Consider the following 26,112-nt stretch of genomic DNA (forward strand, 5'->3'; position numbering starts at 1 on the left):
CTTTCTTCCACCTTAACTGCTGCTTCAAGTTCATGAACTCTCCTTGATTCCTGATCTGCCTATCTTTAAGGGCCAGTAATGTCTTAAAAGGCTGGTTAACCCCTGGAAACAGGAATGAGGTGGCTTCTTCCCCTTAGAAGTGAGGAGACTTTTTTCCTACCTGCACACCCCATGAGTCAGATGCTTTGTGTCTTTGTTTACTTTTTCTTTTTCTTTTTTTTTTTTTTTTTTTTTTTTGATATATATCAGGGATTGAACCCAGGGGCGCTTAACCACTAAGCCACGTCCTTTTATTTTTTTAATTTTGAGACAGGGTCTCACTAAGTTGCTTAGGTCCTCCACTAAGTTGCTGAGGCTGGCTTTGAACTTGTGATCCTCCTGCCTCAGCCTCCCAAGCTGCTGGGATGATGGGCATGCACCACCGCACCCAGCTGCTTTCTTGTGTGTGATTATTCCTTCACAAATACACGTGCACTCAGAATAATTTATAGATAATTGCCGTATTAGTGGAAAAGATCTACAAGTGTGATTAAACAGGATATAATAATTCCAGTTGTTTTTGAATTTAAGATGTGCCCTTCTTGAAAGATGAATACTATCAGAAAGAGAAATGGTCTGTTGCACAAAACTGAATATTAACCCTGCTGTTCTGTTTAGAAGCTCTAAGGTCTGAGCAGAGTCTTCTGTGTTAGAATGTTTTCTAAGAAGGAAAATTAGGTATCTTTGATATTTTATAAAATGACATATTTCTACCCTGAATTCTGGGTTTTTATGCCTCCTTCTCAGTAATACTACAGTGTTTTGTGCTGTTATTTGTACCTTATAAAAATGGCTGCCGAGGAACTTTGCAAGGATTCTAGTTTCTCTTTTTTCCATTAAAAATTAAAACATGAGTGTTTCTTTGGGAAGGCACTTGAAGCTCAAACTATGCTTGTCTTCAGTTTTTGCAGACTAAAATAAAAATATCCATCAATGTGCTTTTGTGTCCCGTGGAGCTGAATTTGTTCCCAACATATAATGAGCAGCCGATGCCAACTTCTCCAGTTCCTGCTTTGTGTAGGAGAGTAAAACAGAGTAAAAGACAAATGTCGAATGGGGAACAGCACTTACCCAGCACTTGCTTCTCCACAGGAATTTTTTTGGCCTGATTTTAATCAGAGTATAGTAAAATTGAAACATCACAAGACGTAAAACACTGTTTTAAGCACACATGCTTTATGACATGACTGGATGTTACCAGAAGTGGCATTTTGTTCAATAATGGCTTAGTGTATCTGCATCATGAAATATGCTTTCTATTTGGTCATTAAAATCCTGAACTCCTCAGTGCATTAACCAAATACCAGTAAACCTTCAAAAGTCTTTAATAGAATTAATTAGCCTGTCATCCTTCCTAACTCATAAAACTAAATTTTAAAGGAAAACATTTACATTTAACCAGGCCAGAGAGTGTGGAATTCAAGTTGTGGAACCTGTTTAGCTTTTGCCTAGAGTGTGGCTGTGGGTGGAGTTTTCCGCCAGCCTGGGTTCCCTCTGTACCGAGCTCACAATGTCACCTGACTGTCATAGAGCCCTTTCCCAACTCGCTTAATTGAACAGACAAACCTTATTCATTCTAAAACCTGCTTCTTCAGCTGATGGTTGAAAGACAGTGACACCCAGAAGCTGGCCCTGCTGTCTTTTTTTGTTGCGGTCTCTGTCCTGGGATGAGTGGTCAGCATGCCTTTGAGATTACCTGCAGGCACCCCATAGAAACATGGCTGTACTGGCCCGTTTGCTCAGTCCTGGTCAGTAACCAGCATCTGACGTAATAGTGAAAAAAAATAAGTAGAGATTTGTGTCTCATTTTAAGTAGAGATATAAGGACTGTAGATGTCATAAGAATAAAGAAAAGCATTGCAAGTGGTCTGAAGTCTTTGTAAAGTTGAGCAGGAGACGCTGTCAGTCAAAGATGAATTATTAGAGACCTGCACTGACCTTTGCTGTCTTCTGAAATCCCAGGAGAAATGACCAGAAAGTCAGTGCCAAGCTCACAAGGATAAAGAAAGAAAATAAGGAAAGATATGAGGGGGCATACCTGTGAGACCCAGGGACTTGGGAGGCCAAGGCAGGAGGAACACAAATTTGAGGTCAGATTCAATTATTTAGTGAGACCCCTTCTCAAAATAAAATTTGAAAAGCGTTAAGGATGTAGCTCAGTGGCATAGTGCTTGCCTGGTGTGTGTTTAGCTCTGCTTTTGATCCTCAGCATTGCAAAACAAAGCAACAACAACAACAAAAAAAAAAAAAAAAAAAAAAGAGTCAACAGCAACAGTTTTTTGGAACCTGGCAGTTCAGAAACTATTTCAGGAAGTTGTTTAAAGAATGTTTAAATTAAAACCAGCAAATAAGCAGATTGAATTCTCAGAGCCTCTCCAAAGTGCAGAGATTGATGGAGTTGGGATGAATCTCTGACCAAAGACAGGCCCTTTGAGAAAGTGTGTTTGAGATGTCATCAGACCCAGATCACTCTGGGTGGCTGGGCAGTGCCCCTTTCTACCACTAGACCCAGGAATCCAGGCCCACATGGCAGAGTGGCAGAGAGCAAACAGGTGACAAGGACAGAATGACAGAGATGCGTGGAGCTTTCTATTCCTTTGGAACTCTGCTAGCCTTTGCCCTTGTTCATCAGAGGATGATTGGCACTGTATGGGTTAAACACCTTTTTGTAGGTTTTATCAGTGGTATTTATGTTCAGTTATGTTATTATTATCATCAAGCTTTACAGGAGGCAACAAGTTGAAGTTTACAACACCCATGTGTAAATCCTCAACCTTTGACAGTGTATCCATTGTAGTAACAACATGGAGAAGTACTTATTGACTGTAAATCCAGCTTTTTCTTCTAAGAGGAGGATGGTTTATCCAACCTTACTAGGTGGTTTTGAGAATGAAAGGAGAGCACACAGGTAACGTGTTTAACCCAACACTAGGTGAGCTCTCCAAAGGCAGATACTCAGTTGATGGTGCCTTCACGCTGATCATCTGTGCCTGATCCTCTACAGTGTCTTGGGTTTTGCATTTATTGACGTCTGAGTGGACATCATCTTTGTCCCTGCCATCATTGATCTAGCTAGGTTAAAGAACAGCTTTTCTAAACAGAATTTAGTGCAGTGGTTTACATGAGTTTGTTTTTAAAGATGGTTATGACACAGTATTACAACATTCTAGCACTGATGTGTATTTGTTGAATGAAGTTAAAGTAAATGGATTCTTACATAATCATAAGTAGCATAATTTCGTTGTGCCTTAGGCAAGAACTAAAGTCTTGAGTCGTTGCTTTCTGCCAGCCTGGTGTTTTCTGAGAGAGAGAGAGAGAGAGATTTTCTGTGGACAGTGTTTCAGAGCAAGCCTGGGCCTGCCTCGGCTACCAATCACTCTCCTGGGTAGACTGGGAGACCTTTGGGTTCACGTCTTGGTCTTTGCCTCTTTGCCCAGCTCCAGGAGCCCATGGGTTCTGAGTTGTCCCATGGAGATTTCGGCTTGGATAACTTCCTGGCAGGGGCTGTTTACAGGCCTAGTCACTAGCTGCTCTCCATCTTAAGCTAGAGTGGGACTCTGGAAAGAGCCACAGTGGCTGGGGTTTGGTTGCAGTGTTTGGTCTGCATTACATTTACAGCTGTGGACTTTGAACCATTACATGGATGTTGGATTCTGCCAGTTGTGAGTGGAACAAGCAGGACCACACAGTTTTTCTGGCTGAGGAAAAGATCTTAATGTAAACTTTGTGATCCAGCCAAGTCAAATCCTGCACTTGATTTAAGCTCACAGAGAGATGGTTGGTGGATTGTTTCGAGAGCACACTCCCATGAGTGTTCCTTGCTTAAGGTGCGGCTGCTGCTTCTGCATACACTGTTAGCATTTGAGCATTGACTTTTTTCCTCCAGTACTTATTTCATCTGATTTCATCTTTTATAGGATGTGTGAAGTACCATCATTTCCCTTTTGCTGATCTGGAGATTGAGGCACAAATTAATTATATTAATCTGCCTAAAGTCTTTCACTTAAATGGGATTGAAACTGGTGGGTGCTTTGCTTCTTCACTTGTGCGAATACACACACATAAGGTATTTTTAAATTTTTTGATTAATTTATTTTTTTTGGTACCAGAGACTGAACTCAAGAGCACTTAACCACAGAGCCACATCCCCAGCCCTTTTTATTTTTATTTTGAGACAGGGTTTCACTTTGTTGTTTAGGGCCTTGCTAAGTTGCTAAAGCTGGCTTTGAACTTTGTGATCCTCCTGCCTTGGCCTCCCAAGCTGCTGAGACTACAGGCGTGTACCTCCTCACCTGGTATATGTACAGCATTTTAAGTGCAATTGGGAGTTTAGTCTAGAAAATAACTTTTGGTTTAGGTGTCTAAGGATCACATATCCGGAACATCTTTGGGAATCACTCCTTTTGATGTACACAACCCAGGGAGCTTGACAGGGAGACAATAGTTTTATTTTCCACAGGAACATCCTTGACCTCTTAAAATAGAAGGACCTTAAAAGCCAAGCACATCTTATTTCCTACAATAGCTCTGTGGCTTGCTGTGGATGTCACCGCCCTGTCCTTCCCTCAGGTGCCATCCCTGACCCTCCAGTAAGGGCTGTTGTGTCTCCATCTGAAACAATCTGTGCGTGTGTCCCCACTGTTGCAGGGTTGCAGGGTGCTCTAGAGGTGAGCAAATGATTACAGGAGTGTCCTGGGGTTCACCTATCACCAGGTTAAAAAGACGCCTGAATAACTTCTGTTAAATTCCTTAAAGTACTTCTAGATGAGCTGAGGAAGAAAAGAAAATGTACGTTTGGAAAGTGCTGACTTCATTCAGAGTATAGTTTTTTTTGCTCCTTGGTCTGAAAAATCTGATGTTTCCAAAATAAACTCTTGTGGAAAATTTTGTAAGTCTGTCTTAGGAAGTAAAGGTCTTCGTTGTCCCTTAGGTGGTAGTGTAAACACTGAGCAGTTCATATCAAAATTTATTTTAATTATTTTGAATGTCAACTTTGTGAAATGCTGCAAAGATAGAATTTTCTGGATAAATTTTGAAGTCATTTGTTTCTGTATTCCCAAAAGTCGGGTGAATGTTGCTTTAAATATTAATTCAGTATATTATTACTATGTTCTGTCATGTTTTTTAAGGATGTGGATTTAAATCATATAGCTTATGTTTTTGGATTTTAGAAGTATATTTGTAGAAAAATATCCTGAAGACCATGTGTACATGATGGATGGTATTTGTTACAGAATATAACAGAGACTTTATCTATACAGTGTTTTCTTTGGATTTCAAAAAAGGTTTCGGGAAATGATTTGGACTTGGAAAAAAATCTGGTGGAAAAGTTCCATGAAAATGTCAAGATTGGCTAAGATTGACCTTGTCACTTGTGGGGGATTCAAACAAAGGTCCCTTTGTAACCAGAAAATCTGTCTCTGTATTGGGAGTTCATTGGAATTTCTTCTCCAGCAGATGAGGGTTATCTGCACCACCAGGACCGGGCACAATAGCAAGGCTTGTGCTCACTGCTGGGCCACCCTCCCTCTGTTCTGCATCTCGTATGTGCGATGCACACCCTTTGGCTGTGCATGGCTGCTACCCGTGTGCTGTGAATGGATGTTTTCCAGGACACCCTCCTTGGCCCATTCTCACAAGATGAGATTTTACTTAAGTCCATTCTGTTGAAAAGGACGCAGGAATGGCTAAGTGGATTTTGCTAAGTAGCCTTGAGTTAAAGATTTTTAGGAGGACAGTCAGGTGCGGTGGAGCCTACCTATAATCCCAGTGGTACAGGAGGCTGGGGCAGGAGGGTTGAGGTTCAAGGCCAGCCTCAGCAACTTAGTGAGGCTGTTAAGCAACATAGTGATGCCCTGTCTCAAAATAAAAAATAAAAAAGGGCTGGGAATGTGGCTCAGTGGTTAAGCTCCTCTGGGTTTAATCCCTGGTACCAAAAAAGAGAAGGAAAGATCTTTAGGAGGACTGGTTTCTAAACTCTACATACAGATTTATCTAAATCCTTATCATTTCCAGAGCATCTGATGCAGTCATTGAGGTCCACATTTTGCAGTTTTGACAGTGTTTGGCTTGAGGGAAGCCTTTGTCTCCTCTTGGTGTTTGTGCCACTATTGTTGCTGTGTTTAAAGGCCTCCTGGTTGAACCTTAAGCTTCTCTTTCTTCCCTCCTTTTCCCCCTATCTTTCTGGCCAATATCCAGTTTTCTTGCACAAAACTACTTTTGTGATCAGAATATAATTTTATTAATTTAGAATATCAGAATATCTTTTTACCATTTATTGGTAAATTTAGAGATCAAGATGTCATTTTATTAATACTTCTGGGAGCACATAGGAAGTGATTTTCTGTTACTCATGAGACGTCCTTTCCAAGAGAGGGGGAAAATGAGTAGTTACTTAGACCCTAACCCTCCTCCCCGGAGTGCTATGCTGTTGAACAGAACAGTCTTCTAGACTCCTTAGAGGCCTCGGCATTTGGAAAGTCAGATATTCAAGCCGGAGAAGCTCATGCTTGCTTTTGCCTGTTGTATCTCAGGTGGTCTCAGCATGAGCTAATTTCCAGCCTTAACTAGTTTTTGTTGATCGTATTTCATGTACCTGAGAAGGGAGCAGGAAATCTTCATCTGTCCTTCCTCAGGTCACTTCCTCTGTGCATGCCAGCTGCTAAGTGAGTTTTCCATCAGCAAGGAGCTGATGTTTCTTGGAATAACTGAGGAATCCAAGACCAGGGCCTTGGGTCCCGGCTTGCTGCAGGTGTGTTACCGCCTGCCCCTAGGAATGAGCTTCTTCCTCTCAGTCCTTTGTGAGATAGTGCATCTTCCTTCTGGAATGGGGTTCAGATCAGTCTGGCAGAGGGCAAGCCTTGCAGTCCACCTAGGGCTCAGAAGTCTCACTGAAGGCTGGGTCTGGTCGGCGAAAGCCTTGGGGGATAGTGAGAGAATATAGAGCTGCTGTGTGTGGCTGCAGAAGACTTTTTAAAGGAAGTAAAGATGGTCCAGCACGACTCTTGGTTTGTCTGCACACCTGCCTTTTCCTTGTGAGCTGTGTGGGTCCTTGGCAGGGATGGGGTAGCGTTGTCTGCGTGGAGGACGCCGCCCCGTGTCACAGATCCCAGAAAGGTGGCCGATGGTTGAGAGGTCCGCCCACCACACTCAGATGAACACACATGGGAAAAAGTCAGGTGGTGCCAGCGTATACAGTGACAGGTCCATGCCCTGTGCAGCTGGTCTGGGGCAGTACCAGAGGTGGCGCCTGCATGTCCAAACTCAGTTTTTAACCTGACAGTGGGCTACTGCCCGTGCCATTGCTCGCCACCACTTGTTTTCTCTTAGTCTAGCAAGTGGCCAGAATTTCACATGAAGAGTGACAACACTGGGCATCCTCCTCTCCCTCTTCCTCTGCTCCCTCTCTGAATAAGCGCACCCTTCCTCTATCCAGTTTTTTCCCTCAGGAATTTCAAATGAATAGCTCCACAGGAGCTATGTAGTTTATTTTCTTAAGGTAATAGCCAATTCTCTGAATATGGGATTTGGGGAGCATTACGTTTTGCTCTTTGATAAAATATTTTAAGTTGAGTTTTATTTGTGGATCATTTATTGAGCCCCTACTGTGTACCAGGCGCCAGAGACAGAAGACTTAACAGGACCAATAATGTCCATCTTTGTGATTTGGTGGGGTAAACGTGCTGGCAGGTGCCTGTCCAAGTGGGACCTGTACCAGGGACCCAGGGAAGTGGCCCTTTCATGCCCTTCACTTCCTCTTTTTTCCTTTTCTTCCTCATCAGAATAATGCCAGAAGATTAATGGTCTTAGCTGTATTTAGCAATGCCGGACTAGGTGCATGTTAGATTTTACGTTTGCAAGTAACCATTGAATGGGCAACTGGAATCCGTGGAGCCTGTGATAAGCTGACATTTCTGCTGCACTTAAACTGATCAGTTAGTTACAACGTGAGTGTTTTTATCTAAAGAAAAGCCGGTCCTGGATATGTCACATTTCAAAATAATAAGCATGCCTCTAGTTTGCAGGTGTTCTTTTTCAGTTTTCATGCTCAGAACGAGTTACACTCTGGGGGATTTGGTCCAGTTGATCTGTCTAGCTTGAGGAAGAGTCTGATGTCCACTTAGGTGCACAAGAAGCTCCAGGACAGTGCTCAGGTAGTGCTCAGTTTTGTTAGACCTCCTGTAACTCAGGATTGCAGTTTTGCCTTAGGCCCTCCAGGTCACTAATTTGAAATGAGAAGTAGCAATGGTAATACCTGTCTGCTGCGTGGCCACTGGATCTTTGGATGGACCAGGCTAGTACTCCCCAGCTGTTAACTTATCCCTGCAGGGCCCTGGTGGGCCTCAGCTGCTCCTCCTGTCTCTGTGGGCCACCCTTCCAGGCTCTTGTCCTGTTGAGGGGAAGCAGCGCCCGCCTTTCTGTTCCCATGCCCATGTTGTAATCAGGTGTCCTTCTCATGGTCACTGAGTGCCACGCTTTTTGCACTTTGTGTTATGGTGGTGATTCTGCTGTTTAAAGCTGTCCCCCAGCTGAGGTGCTGTGCAGTCTCCCAAGTGCAAGAATGTTGTGCTATGCCGTGCAGAGCAAATGCGTGTGCCAGATGTGCTCACGGTGCTCTCACGAGTTCTAGTTGCAATGCTGCAGGCCGTGGGCTTGCGGCCAGTCTCAAAGAAGCAGATATACAAGTGTATGACAAGGTGTCTTTAGATGAAAGCATAGTGCAGTGTTGCATGTTGATCTGCTATGGAAATGTTGTTCCTGGATGCTCTTAGGAACCTAGCCCTGGGTATCTAGTAGGAGTGACGTGTTGCTCAGTGTTCATCAGTTGGCATTCATGGGACATTTGCAGAGCCTGACTACTATGAATAATGGAAATTAGAAATAAATATGGACCTGGATGTGGCCCGCTCCTTGCTACTTCTAGTTAGGTCTTGTTCTCTCGTTATGCCCTAAGGTACAGCAAGAAGATTTAGTTTAGGTGTAAGAAAAAATGGTTTGAAGTAACAAAATAACTAAGGGCCATGAGAACCTGCAGTTACACTTGAATTGCATGTTTCAGGTGTCGTCAAGATTGGGACTTGGAGAACTTGCTGGGAGTGGCATTGTTGACAGCATAGGGTGTCTGAACTGAGGGTCACCTGTTCCTGATATCCTGCCCTGTGTGGCCTGGGTGAGCTGTCATCTTCCTGCCCTAGATTCACGTGTGCAAAGGGAGCGGGAAGCAGGACCTGCTTCTCTGGTCGTCATGGAATTGAAGCTAGAGCGCATGTTGGTACGGAGCCTTGTCTATGCCAGTTTTCACACCCAAGTAGTGAACGAGAGCATTTGAGGAAAGAAGGCTTTGCTGCAGTTCACTTCCAGAGAGTGGTGTGTTGGCCAGGGCTATCAGCACCTGTCTGTACCTCCAGAGGTTCATTGGTGACTTTCCTCCACAGCCCCCTTCCAGCCCCTGCAAATCCACTGTCACTGCCTTGGACTTTTGCCAGCTTGGTTTAATAATTGGACTTAGCATCTGATATGGTTTATTCTGGCTCAGATCATGAATGTAAATTGATAAGATTTTTCTGCTGATTGTAATTCACCAAGACTGCATTGAGAATCCAAAGAGATGGCTGGGTTTAATCTCTCTTCCATTTACTCCTTCTGTAATTGAGCTATAAGAGTTCCTGATTAATTACAATTCTTAAGAGGGATCAGTGATGGCAATTTGCAAACTCTAAAGCCTTTATAATCAAAGACAAACGTTTTACAGCCACACATTTGTCAAAATTTGATGGTAATTGCAGCAATTAATTATTCCTCACAGTTAAATACCATTTTGCAGGTTAATGAAAGTTTATATTCTGGGGTTCCTATTTTCATATTCACATGAGACACTTTTCAGGGGTCTGGGACAGATTGATTGATAAACATATCAAACTATTTCAGATAAACTGTGTGTTACTTTTGTTAGCAACTGAATGAAAACCAGAGGTTGTAGAGGTTCCCATTGCATGGGGAAATGGGCTTGTAGATTCCTGACAAGCAAAAGCAAGTTTAATTGATCCCTAACATCTCAGTTTGTTTCTACATAAAACATAAATTTGGGAGGTTGAAATAGATTTCAGTAACAATTTTGGCTTCAGTGGAAGTCGTCTCAGGTATCCCTTATGTGCCTTGTGATTCGATGATGATAATAAAAGCAATGTCTACCACCATGTATCTAACTGGTTGGTTAATGCTTTGTTATTTAATCCCTGTCCCAATGCATACAGGAGAAGGCTTTTCTTTCTTAGCAGATGAGAAAGAGATTAAGTAAGTTGTACCCAGGTGCTAAGTACTCCAGTGCTTATTGATAAGCCAGACTTCAGACGGGATCTGATGCCCGGAGTCCTCTGCAGGTGATAACCAGTGAGGCCCTATGGCTGCGAGGGGTGGGGTTGGGTTGGGTTGGGGTTCTTCTGAGTGGTGGGGACCTCAGGAACTGTGGTGTCAGGCAGGTCCAGCCACGCTGGCTGTAATGGCGCAAGTGTGAGCTCAGTATTGCAGATCTTCATGTGTTTTGGGAAAGGTGGGGGAACTGGATGTGTGGGCGTGCTCTTGATTTCTAAATGCTGGAAACTGATTCAGATTTAAACATACGTGTGTTTGCCTATGTTAGCACAGTTGCCGTGCACAGCCACCTGTTTGAGAGCTGAGCTGCACACTGCACGTTGATCATTTGGTTTGAATTAGCCTGGTCAGGTGGGCGGGGCTTGGCCTGGGAACAAGGTCTTGACACAAGCTCCCTGGGACCTCCTCTGCAAATTTAGCCAGGCTTGGAATGAATAAAGGAAAATATGTCTTCATATGTTAGGGTAAATGATGTCACCAGATTTTAGGGGAAGTTCAGCAGAAAAATTTTCACATACACCTATCTGCGATATGGGTAATTTGAGGCATTAACAAAACACAATTGTGTAGCTTTAAAAAATGTGGGGTGCTTAGCGTTTCTTCACCCCCACCCCACATTAAAATTAGATGGACAACATTTAAATAATATTCCTTTTTAGATTTTTTTTTAATATTGGAGCAACTAAGGGATCAGATATATTATCGGTCTGACCACATGAGTATTTATATATATATACTCAATTTTCCTCCTGACTTAAGAAATTTGGGTAGCTCTGGCAAGAAGGCAAGGCAGCTACAGAGAACACTGAGAAAAGCTCAGCGTTGGAAAATACGGGGATGAGAGGAAGCTACCTGTGCACACACTGGGAAGAAAGTGGCGAAGGGGACCGTCCCGTGTTAGTCTTTGAGGGTCCTGGACACCACAGATGTGCCCTGAGCATCTAGTACAGTTTCCCAGGGGAGGGTCTCATCCATATCATGCCTCTATTTTCTTAAAAAAAAGAAATTAAATTTGCCCCTGTGTCTTAAGAGTAGAGAGAGGGTTAAGTTCAGGCCTTGAACATGGGGAAAAGGTGATGGCATTGCTTTCACCCGTTTCTCAAGTTGTCTATATGTCGCCATGATTAGACGTTGACCCCGGCTCTGCATCTGCCGCCCAGTGCAGAGCAGCATACCTGGGCCAGGGCTCTCTCTGCTGCTGGAGAGGCCATGGCCCCTCTTGTCCTGCAACTGAGGTGTCCCTTAACTCCCCGGCGGGGGGGGGGGGCACATTTCCTTTCCTTTTCTCCCGCTAACCTTCAAGTGAACCTCCAGAAACAAAGTTCCTCAAGGAATTAGTGTACAGAAACCTGGGGATTCGTAAAAGAAAAGCAAACCTTATGGATTTTATTTTTCAAAAATCTTGAGATCTTTTACAACACCTACAGGTAGTTCTCTGAAGATATGTTCTCCATCCCTTTCAAGGAAGGTAACGCCTCTGGTTGAGGGTTGAATTACTGACAAAAACCAGAAAGAGGACTGATAGATCTATAAAGGATTTTCTTTGTTGAAATACTGCTTCCCCCAGGTCAGTTCTCTGTAGCTGAACTAGGGTTTTTAGTCCCCAACCCCGTCAAAGAAAACTATTTTTTTTTTTTTAAGCAAGAAGCCAGTTGTTATGGTTTGGATGTGAGGTGTCCCCAAAAAGCTCATTTGTGAGACAAGGCAAGAAGGTTTGAAGAAGAAATGATTGGGCTATAGCCTTAACCTAATCAATGAATTCATCCCTGATGGATTAACTGAGCAGTAACTGGAGGCAGGTGGGGTGTGGCTGGAGGAGGTAGTTCATTGGGAGTGTGACTCTGGGGAATGTATTTTCTCTGGAGAGTGGAGTTTCTCTCTGCTTTCTGATCACCATGTGAGCTGCTTCCCTCGGCCACACTCTTCCACTAGGATGTTCAACCTCACCTTGAGACCCCAGGAATGGAGCTGGCTTTCTGTGGACTAAGACCTCTGAAACTGTGATCCCTAAAATTAAACCTTTCCTTCTCTATAGTTGTTCTGGTTGGGTCCTTTAGTCACAGCAGCGAAAAAGCTGACTAACACGTACCCGTGAGTGTCTGTTTTGCGTATCTGTATTGAGTTCTGAGGAAAGTGCTTGGAAATGGCATCATGTTTACTGGAAAGATGGGCAAAACCACTTGGAAGTGCACAGCATTGTAGAAGGTGCAGTCCTGCCACCAGGTATGATGGCAGATAGCAGATGCTGTGTATGGATCCTGGCTGTGGAAATGTACGGGACAGTGTTCCACTGGTGAGCAGACTGGGGCAGGGAGAGGTTGGGGTGGGTCACAGGTGCCCTGTTTCCCCACAATGGGAATATTCTGCAGTTTCTCCCAGGAACTAGTTAAATATCTAGTACGCGTGCAGTGCCTAGCTGCTGTGGGAATGCCCTGCATAAGGACGATCTGAGCTAGAGTCTTATCAGCCTCGACCTTGATCTCAGGCACTCGGCGCCTGGGAATAAAGGAACTCTCTGGTTAGACAACCACAATGTTTCACCAAGCTCCACTGAGCCTGAACCTGTCCACATAAGGTCACTTTAAACAATGGACTTTCTTGAGCGCTACACAGAGCTCCTAACATTGCATACTGCAACTGAGGAATAAGCTGCATGATGTTGCTAACTCTGTAATCTGCCTGGTGACATAATGAACAGCATGTACTACTGATGCCTGTGACCTGTTGTAACCTATTGATATAAATAAGGCTGGCAGCTTGGACAAAGGCTATCTGCCCTCCTGCTGTTCTGCCGCTTTGCCTCTGTATCTGGCTTCTGTCTCCGCTTGGTTTCTTACAGTGCTATCCTCTGCAGCTGAAGCCCATGCTGGCTTTGTTAGCATAGGTGCCAGGGCACTTTCAGTCTCTTGCTCAGGAGCAACAAGAACATCTGCAGACAGCTCCTGTCACCATGTGCCAGGCAGAGCTGTCCAGCTGCACCACCTCCCTCCCACAGGTGGGCGGTGGGCCTCCCTCCCCAGAGGACATGACAGACACACGGCGTCTTTCTTCTTTCTCCAGTTTCTGCTGCTAGCTGGGAGCTGGCTCTGCCCCTGTGGCTGATGGTGAGGGGGGAAGTGTGGTTGGAGTTACTCTTGGCGAAGTGACCTCAGTACAAGTGTGTGTGTATGTGTGTGTCCTATTCACACTGCCCATTTCCTCTGTAAGGAAAGGAACCTGGAATTGGCAAAGTCCCTGCCAGCCCTGGGGGATCGCCTGGCTATGAACAGGCACAGTGTGTCCTGGTGAGTGGCACAGTCGTGGGTGAAGCAAGAGATAAGGAAGATCCCATTGTGACACCATCTTCCACAGTCCCCACGCAGGCCCAGACACTACCTGCAGGGGCTGGGGAGGATTCCAAGAAGGTGTGCGTCAGAGGTTTGCTTAGAAAATGCTGTGTGGTTAGCAGTTTGGTTGGGGAAGCTGGATTCTCTTGTTTCAGAGAAGGAAGGAGATGTCCCCAGAGTTTTCAGAAGAGGTTTTGGTAGGTTCTGTAAACGTGAAAGAAACGGGCAGGGAGACCATGAGCAGCCTGATGCAGAAGCTGTGTGCTCTGGGGCCAGGGCTCGAGCAGAGGAGTGAGAGAGGGAAGGGGTGTGCAGACAGAAGGCAAACGCTGGGGGAGGGAGGCTGGGCATGGCTCTTGGATCACTGACTGGCACGAGACGTGCAGATTGAAGAGTCCACATGCTGTAGAAATTCTCTAAAGGGACAGATGGCACATTTGTAATTATTCACTATTACTAAAGAAAGTTAGAGGCTCCAATGGTAGGTAGGATTTGGGGACAGGAGAGAGACTTTCTGAACATTTTTACCCTTCTGGAGTAAATCGCCCTCCATTGGGGCCTCTGGAGGGTCTTGGAACTGGTGAAAAGCAGGCCTTGCTCAGCTCCCAGGAAGACCTGCATTCCTGTACGGTGGTGTCTTGTGGTGAGGGGGAAGGATGCAGTCGGGACCTGGCTCAGGGCTGTGAGTGGGGTCAGGCTGGCTTTGCCGAGAACGTGTTGTCTCTAGCCTCCTGTGTGACCCAGGGCATTCTGGCTGGCCGTTCTGTCACCGACCCTACAGAGAGGCTTAACATTCCTGGGTTTGTTCGCCTTGGGCTGTGTAGACTGGCTGTTGATCGAGTTCCATGGGCCCAGAGCCAGTTTCGTGCCTGCCAGTTTGGGTGTCAGGAAGCCGAGCAGCTGGGCCCTCCACCCTGCCTTAAGCAGAGCAGCTATTATGGTATGGATGTGAGGTGTCCCCCAAAAGCTCACGTGTGAGTGCAAAAGGGTTCAGAGGGGAGGTGATGGGGTTGTGAGAGTCTTAACCCAATCAGGGAATTGCTGATGAGATTAACCAGGTGGGGACTGGAGGCAGGTGGGGTGTAGCTGGAGAAGGCGGGTCATGGGTGTGTGGCTTTGGGGTGTATATTTATATCTGGAGAATGGAGTCTCTCTCTGTTTTCTGGTCGTCATGTGAGCTGCTTCCCTCCACCACACTCTTCCACTAGGATGTTCTGCCTCACCTTGAGCCAGGAGGAATGGAGTCGGCAGTTTATGGACTGAGACCTCTGAAACCATGAGCCCCCCAGTAAACTTTTCTTCCTCTACAATTGTTCTGGTCAGGTCTTTTAGTCATAGCACTGAAAAAGCTGACTAAAACAGCAGATTTGCTTGGGATTTTTTAAAAGTCACTTGAAAAAGGGATGAAGCACATATTAGAGGTGCTATCCAGAAAGACAGGATGAGATCTCTGTGCACGAACACAGTTAGCTTTGAGTTCTCACCTCCATCTGTTTCCCTGTGACTGGTCTCCTAGTACCTGGGCACTGTAGCTGTGGCCAGTCTCCTAGTATCTGGCTGTGTGGCTGTGGCTGGTCTCCTAGTACCTGGGCACTCTAGCTGTGGCCAGTCTCCTGGTACCTGGCCGTGTGGCTGTGGCTGGCCTCCAGGTGCCTGGCCCTGTAGCTATGCCAGCCCGACTATGCTTTCCTTTGTACCTCACTTCAGCCCTGTGCTGTGCTTCCCACCCCTCACCCTGCTGCCTCCAGCTTTCCCTTGTAAAACTCCAGAAGCCCTGGGGTCCTGTCCCTGAGCAGAGGCATTGAAGCTGCTGATCCTGATGCGCTGAGTGGGCAGGGCAGGTCCAGGCTACACTTGGATTTCATCCCCAGTGATTTCCCAGTTTCCCTACAGGGTTCAGAGCTGGGCGTTTGGTTATTCAGGCCATGCTTCTTCAACTCTTTGTAACACGGACCTCAGTGAAAGTCTTCTGGAAGTCACTGATTTCTTACTTCCTTAAAAAAATGCATGCCTAATTGTGCTGACACAGCAACCTGGCATGTGGGTCCCAAGGGTTGTAGATGCTCTGAAGCCCCTTGACCATCCTTGATGTTCCTGGGCACAACCAGAGTTCTCTTCCTATTATCCTTCTCCTGGGCTTCTTCGCCCCTCCCTCCTTCCATCCTCCCTGCTCCTCCTTGGTGGCCACCTAATGTGATCACTTGTGTAGGTCCTTGGAGGACCCGGAATGGAAGGTGCATGTCTGCACTGGTCATTGTCGATGCTGGCCTGCAGTGGGTCGATGAACAGAGGGAAGGGGACAGAGGCTGGCCTTCCTGGGAGCAGGGGTGTGAGCACCTCAGAGGTGGGAGCTGGAATTGTCCAGTGTGTACCTTGTGCTCCTGAAGTGGAGCTGGCTCAGAGTGGGCGTCAGTTACCTGGATGCTGAATGAGCACGTAGGGGAGGCATTCTGGGATGGGAGGACCTGTAAAGTAGGGCCACGAGTGATCCTAGTTGGACGTTGGGGCGGGAACAGGAGGTTAGAAGTTTCTAAAATGGACTAAGGGTATGTGTTTGTTTTCTGTTGCCATGGTGACAGATGACCACAAACTCAGTGGTGTAAAACAACCCAAGCCTACTCCCCTGTGATTCTGGGGTCAGAAGTCGGGGACCAGTTTCTGGCTGGAGGGAGAACCCGCTTCCCCTAGTTTCCGGCTTCTGGAGGTCTCTTGCTTCTCTGCCTTATGACTCTTGACTTCGGAGCCAGCGGCCGTCTCCTCTCCTGTTGGATTTCTGCTTCTGTGCTGGGCATCTCTGCCTCCTGCCTCCCTCTGATGTGGACTTTGATAACACTTTGTGACCACTTGGATAATCCAGGGTGATTAACTCAGTGTCCCTTGCCACATTACGGTAACATGTTCACAGGAGGGGGACACCTCAGAGGGCCACTGTTGAGCTGGCCACAGAGGCTGTGAAGAGAAACAGGGTTCCTGTGTCCCTGCTGGACCTGGCTCAGGGCTCTTAACTGGGACATGATTGCTTCCTACAGTGATCGGGAGGCCAGGACCAGCACTGTTCAGCACAGTGAATGTTCCGCTGTGACTCCCCGTGGAGAATTACTCGCCTTCCCTGATTGGTAGCTCACCCATTTGTGACTCACCAAGGAGGCACAGGACCTCCAGGCCCAAGCTGGACCCTCCTGATTCCGTTGAGACTGAGCACCCACTGCGTTGCATCTTTGACAGTGGTGAGAGTGGACGCCTGGGATGTTGAGGGATCCAGCCTGGGGCAGCATTGGGTGGCTTCTGCCGCCCAGACTTCCCGGGGGAAATGCAGGCCTGCCATCTGGGACTGAGAGGACTGGGACAGGAGGAAGGCCTGCTGGCACCCTTTGAAAGGCGTGCAAATCATGAGTTCACATTGGGGAAGGCATCTTGTTGCACTTCGCATGTGCCACGGGCCAGGCCATGTTCTAAGTACTTAAAATGTTTAGACTCTTTTCATTGTTGAGAGCCTCATGAGCACACACCATGCTCATACCCAGGCAGCTGTTCCAAGCCTGCCTCCGGGACACTGGTTTTCCAAAGGTGTGATGGGCGAGGTGCATGGTCGTCCTGCTGCAGGGCGCACAGTGTGGAGAGCTGGGGAATGACTTTTCCAGAAGCACAGTCACTTGCAGGTGTCATTAAGGGGTCCACTACGCTCACCAGTATCGAAGGGAAAGGAAGGCGTGCAGGTGGAGAGACACGGCAGAAAGCCTGGCCTTGGGCCGAGGAGGAGCATGGGGCCTTGGTCATTGCACTTCCACTCTTTCCTTCCCCTGCCCTGCTGCAACTTCAGGGTCTTTCTGTCCCTCCTACTATGTCCCCTCCTCACCTTGTTGCCGTGGTCTTTCCACCACCTGTGGGGAGACGGAAGGTGGGTCCTGTCCTCGCACTCCATTACTTGTTCTGCTTTAATAAAAGAAGAAATGGGGTTTATCACTTTTCTCAGGTCACTATAGGAATATGCTTACCCCAAGATCCAAGATCCCATTCTTATGATGTTTTGCTGACCAGGGCTAACAGCCATCTCCTAAAGGCCTTAGTAAAAGCTGGAGGGCTTGCAGACCCCGCCGTGACCTGATGGGGTAATGTGTATAAGGGTTGGAAACGCAGAGAACAAGAGCTCATTCACCCTCATGCGGACGGCAGTGTTCCTCTTGGTGGGTAGTGGAGGAGCCTGACCTTAGGATGATCAAGGTTCCGTGTCTTGGTTCATTTTTCCCCTTTTCTTAAGGATACTGATGAGAGCCAAAGAAAGCATTCCTTTCTTTCTTCAGGACCACTTTGAGGAGTATATTTAAAGAAAATCTGAGGGAGCAAAGGTTTTGGGGTTTTGCCTGTTAACCAGGTTCTAGCTTGAAAGATCATGGCACTCCCTGGAAGGTTCTTGCAACAGTGCCCGAAGAGAAACGCATGCTTTCCTGTACTGATTTTTATCCCAGGGTGACTGGTCCATGGTGGGAGAGGGGGCTTTGGCATGGAAAGGCTTGTCTGTTGAACTTGACTTTGTTCCAGCACTCTGTAAATGCATTCTTAGTGCTGTTTCCAAGCAGCAAGCAGGAATCTACGTTTTTCCTAGTTTGTTTTTAATTTATAATTTATACGCCAACTGTGTCTCTGAAAGGTTCAAGGCAACTTTGAGTGAAAGATGTGTGCACAGTGAGGCCACTAGGGTGGGGAGAGAAAACAAGGTCCTGGCAAAGAGGGCCCATGTGGTTGAGGGAGGGTGGAACACATAGTGCCCTCTGGGCCACCCAGGTACAATGGCCGTGGGCCTGGTTGGAATCCCACCCTCTGGAAGGAATCCATCCCTCAGAAGTTGCAAACTTTGCCCAGATCTTGAGATTTCCAAGAATTTCGGCCAGGCAGTGTCTGGGGGACTTCTTGAGGTATCAAGCCCCCGAGGCTGGTGTCACAGATGCTGGGAGCAGGAACACCTGCTGTGGCATTCCCCCTCCCTCCAGGGCCCAGCCCAAGGACCATAGTGGTCCCCAGTGATTATGTGGTCACTGGTTACACCTGGTGGATGCCACATTGTCTCGTCCTCAGTCCCCATCCCTGGAAGGTGGCATTTTGGCAGTGGGGCAAGGAGGAGTAATGGGGATCTGGCACTGACTTGTATGACATACTTGCTGAGTGCCCGTTCCTGGACAGGCCCTGGGCATCCAGCAGGAACCAGGCATGCCTGGTGTCAGTCTTCATGGTGGTATGTAAAGTTCACAGGGAAGGCAGGATTTTCCCATCAGATGGGAATAAGCACACACAATTATGAATCATAAAAGTGCTCACAGTAACCCGGAGGCCACAGGTCATGCATACCCAGACTTCCATGTCTCCCAAGGACTTGTCCATGAGCATGCTGGTAGGTGCTTTTGGTCATTCTTACAGTTTGTCTTGTTTCTGGGAGAAATTAAAGTATGATGACTGCATATGAGTGGCATGAAGCAGAAGAATCAGGTGTGCAGAGGTTTCCATGGGAACAAGCCCCTTTACTTCTTTTCTGTGAAGCAGGTTCAGATGACAGAGACTTTGAATTCACACTGTAAAGCAAACACTCAGTCTAATGGTGTTAAAGTGTCAGGGCCTTTTAATGCTGTTCTCCTGCATCTGTACGGGTCCTGTGTGTGTTCCTTCTAGCGGGGTTCATCATCCTGAGAAGGACCAAGTTACTTGGAGCCTTGACTGATGGGGAGGGGTAGGAGAGGCCCTTGGTTTCCAGGCTTTCTGTCCCCTCAGCTGGCCTTTGGGCTTTGCTGGGTGCCTGTGTGGAGCTGGACTGAAATCTAAACTTTTTGTTGTGAGGTATCACGGGCAAGAAAAGCCTTTGATTCACAGTTCTGGAAATAGCCTTAGCTTATTAGCTGTTCTGCCTCAGTCTCTTCTCCCACATATTCAGGCAGATTTTTAAAGGTTTCAACAGAACAATAAGCATTTTTAACACTGACCATCCTAGAGATTTTAAATAGGAATAGGAGCTATGTGGACATTTTTGTTTAGAACGATTTTTCTTATATCCTAAACCACTTTTAATTTCAACCCTGTTCTTTTATTATCAACCCAGAGAGGTCATTTCAGAAGGAAAGGATGAAGTCGGATGTGAGAAGACAGGCTGCTGAGGGCAGGGTGTGGGATGTTCTGGATGAGAAGGAACAGCTGTGTCGTTATGGAATCCACATGTTTCTTACCAGTGTTAAGTCTGGCGAAGGATCCTAGGCGAACTCCATCCTGTTCATCATTGGTTTTGATTGATGGGTCCTGGCTTCCCAGGTACACATCCTGCCCAGAGCAGAGTGCCTTGGTGGGTTCATGAGGCCCATGTGGGTTGGTGGTGAGGGTCTTGCCATGTGCTTGCTACCCCTGATCCCAAGCAGGAAATAAACTGATGCTTATCAGAGTCAACATGACCACCAGAGAACCCCCAGTGAACACGCCCCAAGTCTCACCCACAGCGGAACCTAAGTTCGTTTTGGTAGAGCACAGAGTGTTCTGCTGCTGTTCGGTTAGGATTGCCAGCAACGCTTTCCTGAATATTTCTGTCTATACTGTGTAAGGCAGCCTGGACCCACGAGAGGTTACATGTGTCCAGCCTTCGTGTCTGGCAGGGTGCTGTGGCCGTCCAGGCTCACAGATGGCACCTTCCGTGAGGACCAAGTCCCAGGGTACTATGAGTTTGCTGTGTGTGATCTTGGGCTCCTTTCAGTGACCCTGGGTGTGCTGGTCAAGCTCATGTCTTCACTGGTGGCTCTCGCCGTGTCCGGGTAGGGGATACGAGCCCAACCTGTGGTTATTAAGTAACTGATGACTTACTTGGTGAACCACTGAGGAAAGCCCTGTGGGGGTGGGCCCGTCTGTGAGTATTGCATTCTTGGCAAAATCATAGTGAAACAGATTTCTGAGCAGGTTTCATTTTTATATTTTTTCTGTTTCAAACAGAAAATTTGATTTATTCACTTATGCTTTTTCTTATGAAATATATTTGACTGGGTCCCAGGCGCTGTGGTCGGGTCCTGGGTGTGCAGAGGTGAGCAGACACAGGGCTCCCATCCTCCAGAGCTTGTCGAGATACACAAATAAACAAAAACCCATCAAGATTTAATGGTGATCTAAAGGGACACTGAAGAAGTTGAGGGAGGGGGTGTCTGAAGTCATGGAACCTGAGCCCAGTTCAACCCAGAAAGGTTAGCGAGGGCTTCTGGGGGAAAGGAGGTGGACCCTAGGACTAGGAGGAAGAGCAGGACTTCCTTAGGAAGCGGGGTGACAGGGGCAGGAAGACCAGGATGAATGGCTCCCAAGGGTTCCACGGGCATCATGTGCCAACCTTCCATTTCGAGCTGACCTTCCATCGCGTCATGTCAGCCAGGACCAGTTTACCGTGCCGGCCACGACTCTACTGGTCCCTTGCTGGGAGGCTGCGCCCTATGTGGTTGTGGACTCTTCTGCCATGGCCTGACCCTCCTGTGCGAGTCCCCAGGCTGATTCACATGACCTCCTGGCTGAGATGACTCCACAGGTGGCCTTCTTTGGGGCTGCAGCTGTTATCCTCCTCTCTGTAGTCTAGGTGGAGGTTTGGCCTGGTGACAGGTGGGTAGGGTCGGCTCCCCAGTGAGAGCCAGGGCAGTAGGGACAGCTGGGGCAGCAGAGCGCAGGCTCTGGGCTGGGAAACTATGATTCTGGGTTCGTGCGGAGGCTTGGTTATGAGAGTTTGAACTAGTGCAGTCCTCCTTGTGGTTTTCTTATCTGTAAAGTGGGTACAGTGGCCATCCCCTGAAGCAGGCTGGAGGATGGGGTGGGAGGAGGCTGGGCCTGGGAAGCACGTGGTGCAGGGCAGGGGCCGGTGGTGGTCAGGCTGGTCCAGCGTGAGCTTCCTGACACCCGCCGAGTCCTTGATGGACAGGGGAGGAGATCCTGTCTTGTTTTTGTCTGCATTGTGTTTTCAGCTGCTTTCTAAACAGGTGGGCTTACTCTCCACCTTCTCAAGAGCTGAGCCGTCAAGATGGCTCAGGCGGGTTCTATTAACAGATGGTTGAGGGGAGGTTCTGGTTCCTGGTCCGGGGACCCACCGTGGTTGCACCACACCCGCAGGTCTCTTCTACCTGCCTCCCAGTGTGAAAGCCAGCTACCGGGCACCGTCCCTGAGTGCCGCCATCAGAAGACCTGCCTCCCTGGCCACTGTCTGTTTCCCTCAAAGTATAGCTCCACATTTAAGGAGCCTCTGGATGAACAACTGCGGAGAGCCTGTGCTCAGGCAGTGGGAAGGGACTTGCCTCCATTGCCTTCTCCAAGGGGCCTGGAGCTGGGTCCTCCTGAAGCCCTGCCTCCCGGTGGCGCTGCCCTGGAGAGCCCTGGCCTGGGCAGGCTGCAGTCCTGGCAGGCATCCTCTTGTTGTGGGAGTGGGCATAGGAGCTGAAGAGGTGAGCCTGCAGGATGACAGGTGACAGGGACGCCGTGTTTCCAAGCAGCCTTTACTGGTCCTCGGTAGGCCTTCAAGGTCCAGACGTTAGCGATGAGGTTAGAACTTAGAAAAAAGAGGGAGAGGTTGTGTGGCCCTGGTGGTCTGAACCCCTTGGTAGTGCTACAGAGGGGACAGAACACAGCACTGTTCCCCAGGAAAACGCACAGAGCCGAAACATCCACTTCCCTTAAAAGTCGCCCCCAGATAATCCCTGTCACCTCCTAGGCTCTTCTGGGGGTCCGCTCAGGAACAACGCTTTGCTTCAGATTTGATTCGATGCCCCCAGCTAGCTGGGCCCCTGAGATAACAACACCCCACACTTCAGAAGTGCCTTCAGCTTCCTTAGTGAAGTATGCAAATTTGCCAAAATAACTAGGAGGTCACTTAACATAGACAGCCTTAAATTTTGACTTAATTTTGCTAATGTCAACATAAAGGCTAGGTGGCTTGGCTCAGGCCATGCTGAGGTCGCAGCACAGACGGATGCTTGGTTGGTGCCTTGTTTTTAGTCTAGGAGTTTGGCAAACCCTGTACAGTGATAAATGAAATTTTCCTTTTGGTTGGAAAAAGCCACATTACTGTTGTTCTTGGTCGCGTAGCTGCGTTCCTTCACACTGTCAGCAGCCAGCTACAGGACAGCCTCTGCAGAGGATACTTGCCTCCAAGACATTTATGTCTCAAAATTACATAATGCCGACCTTATGGTTTCTTCTTCTTTTTTTTTTTTTTTTTGGTTTTCTTTGAACATTCTCTTAGAATTTGCATTTAAGAAACCAGTTGAAATTAAAAGAAGTTTCAAGTATTTTGCATTTTTACAAAAATCGGCTAAGACGAACTAGTCCTGGTTACCTAGTCCCTAGAATTTCAGGGCCTCTGGCTTCTGGCAGATGTGTGTTTTCAGCTGTCCATTAACATCTCCCAGACAAACTGATTTCTTCCTGAAGCTTCCTCCTCCTCAGTCCCTGCCTTAGGAGGGGCTCAGTGGCCCCCTGTGGCCTGGAGGGGTAGGCTTGAGAAGCCGAGGACCTCCCTGGACTTCCCACGGAGTGCCTCACAGTTTGTTATGTCACCTCCAAACTCTCGCCCAGCCTTCATCCTCTCTCCTTGATCCCCCATTGCAGGTTTCCTTGACACCATCCCAGATCAGCCATCCCATGGACCTGCCTGCCATCTGTCTCATCTACTCAACCCTCCCTGTTCCAGCTCTCTCTCTGGTGGGGACTTCGTGCCTCCAGAGTTTCTCCTTGTCAGCAAAACCTCTAAAGTCCAGCCATCGCAGCTCTGCAGGCTTCTTTTGTGCCCATCCCTCTTATAGTCTACACCTCAGCCAATTCTTCAAGGAGATCCATCCTGTGCCATGTGCTCCCCGTCTGCCCTGCTCTGCTCCCATTGCTCCATCCTGGCTCCTGGGCCTGGAACCTTACCACACTGTATTCTGTGCTCTCTGCTTGGAGCTCTGGAGCCTCCTCATAATGCCTCTGGAGCTGCTTCTGCTTCCTGAGCTTCAGACACCTCAGGCCCACCCTCCAACAGCTCTACGGGTGCCCGGGTGTCCAGTGGTCCCTTCCTGTTCTGGTGCTGGGTGCCCAGTCTGCGCACACTCCGTGGGTGCCAGACTTCGTCCACAGACTGTCATCCCTTCAGACATCAATTGCAGGCGCTGGGTTCCCAGGTTGCCCATGAGTCTGTCCCGCCTCACTTCAAAGTCAGGGTCCCCCAAATGCCTCCCTTCCCGGATTTGCTGGAAGCACTCCCAGGAGGCAGGAGGCATTTTGCTTGCCTTTGCTGTCAGATCATAAAGGCTATACCTCGGGGACAGCCAGCCAGGAGAGCCATCACACAGGCAGGGTGACTGCAGGCAACCTGCAGACCTCTCCCATTTTGGGGGGTGAGGGGACGGGCTGGGATCTTCAACCCCATAGTGAGGGCCTGGTCTTCCTGGTTGCCTACCTCACCTGAAGCTGCTAGGGGTCCCCCGACATCTCCTTATCATACAAGACTCCTTATTTCTGGACATTTCAAAGGAAGAATAACAAAATTCGCTGAAATTGCTGTGCTGCATCTCAGTGACATCCTGAGCTATAAATGGCTCCAGGCCTCTGCAGCGCTTGACTGTATATCCCAGGAAAAGTGTCATTTCTCACCTGCCTTCCACCTCGTGAATTCATTTCCTGGTGTCAGATCAGCTCCCCTGCCTGGCCCTTGGGTTCACTGTCCTGAACTGGTGCGAGGACCCTTGCTTACACACTCCATGCAGGGGCGGCTCCATCTTTAGCTTCTGCCCCAGAGATTTGGAAACAGACATGAACAGGTAGCTACAGGATAAAGTTCATGGTGGCTTTATGTGCATCAGTCCAGCAGTGACACCTCCTATGGCCGTCCACAGGTGAATGTGCAGTGGCTGCCTATGTGATCTGCATCCTGTGCATGACAACACACATACTAAATCTGGGGGCCTAAATTGCCATCTTTACACCAAATGTCATAACCCTACATTTCAGCCTAAATACACTGTGAAGACTTGTTAATATCATGCATATATATTTTATATGCTCTTTCTAGATATACATGATGGTAGGTATATTTTGACATATTATACTCACATAGAGTAAGTATGACTTGTTCAATTAGGATCCCATTGTTGTGGTTTTGTTTGACGTGGTGTTATTGGTCATGCATTCATATATAAAGGTAGGAAAGGCATGTCCAGTTCATTCTACCTTCTTTTCTATTCTCATCTCCCTCCCCCCTTCATTTTCCTTTGTTTAGTCCAGTGAACTTCTAATCTTCCATTCCCTTATTGTGGGTTAGAATCCACATATTTTTTAATTTGTTCCAATTAGTTATACATGACAGCAGAATGCATTTCGATTCATTGTGCACAAATGGAGCACAACTTTTCATTCTCTGGTTGTTCACGATGTTGAGTCGCATTGTTGTGCAGCCATACATGTACCTAGGGTAAAGATGTCCATCTCATTCCATCATCTTTCCTATTCCCATCCCCTCCACCCCTCGCCACTACGGATCAGCATCCACCTATCATAAAACACATATTTTTAAAAAGATGATCTTATTTACTTTGAGAGAAAGGACACATGAATTAGGCATATTTCAGACTGTTTTTTAGGCATTTAATTTGGTGTTTTGCTCACGTGCTTTTCAGTATAATAAAATACAGAAGCATGAACTCCCTCCTCTCCTTCTTGGTGGATTCTTGAAAAATAGTGAAATCTACAATTTTCAAATCGTACCTGAAATGCAGAAATGCCAGGGATCATCGATGTTTTAAACCCAAATACTTAAAGCAATAAAGCTGTTCGTAAGACATATTTAAATTGAAACAAAATACTTGCTTTTTGAGTTTTTTTTTTCTTTTCTTTTTGGCACCTTTTGAGTTGGTTCTGTATACTGTGGGTGTTTTTAAATTCTGCATGATAGCAATCTGGAAGAAGTATAAACACTTTTCATTGTTTTATCAGATTCTTTACAGAGTTGGAAGCAAGACACCAGAATAACATCTTCATCGATGACATCAGTGACATTGTGGAGAAGCACACGGCGTCCACCTTTGACCCCTATGTGAAGTACTGCACCAATGAGGTCTACCAGCAGCGGACGCTGCAGAAGCTGCTGTAAGCCACGGTTTCGGTCGTCCGGTAGCCTGTGCTCATGGATCAGAATGAATTGATCCCTAAATGATATTTAGAAATGCCTCCTGGTGAGCCATTTTCCAGGGAGAAATATTTAAGAGGATTACTTTTGGATGTTCATAGATGAAGTCTAGTCTGTGGGGTGCTTTTCTCCGAAGCACTTTATGGTTTGCTGCTGTCCTTGGGTTTGATTTCCTTTTGTTTTCCTTAGTTGTTTAAAGGTACGGGGGTGATCTGCACTCACCCC

The 26,112-nt window shown here is 47.2% G+C and overlaps 1 protein-coding gene across 1 annotated transcript in view; it reads left to right on the forward strand.

The window, feature by feature from the left end:
* Nucleotides 1–26,112, forward strand: part of Arhgef26 (Rho guanine nucleotide exchange factor 26) — a 94,288-nt gene that overhangs the window by 31,774 nt on the left and 36,402 nt on the right. The window contains exon 6 of the mRNA XM_076867907.2: nucleotides 25,695–25,847. Within this exon, the coding sequence (XP_076724022.1) occupies nucleotides 25,695–25,847 (153 nt within the window). The remainder of the gene's footprint in view (nucleotides 1–25,694; nucleotides 25,848–26,112) is intronic.

Source organism: Callospermophilus lateralis, chromosome 10 (genome assembly GCF_048772815.1).
Source record: "Callospermophilus lateralis isolate mCalLat2 chromosome 10, mCalLat2.hap1, whole genome shotgun sequence".
Classification (NCBI taxonomy): Eukaryota; Metazoa; Chordata; class Mammalia; order Rodentia; family Sciuridae; genus Callospermophilus; species Callospermophilus lateralis.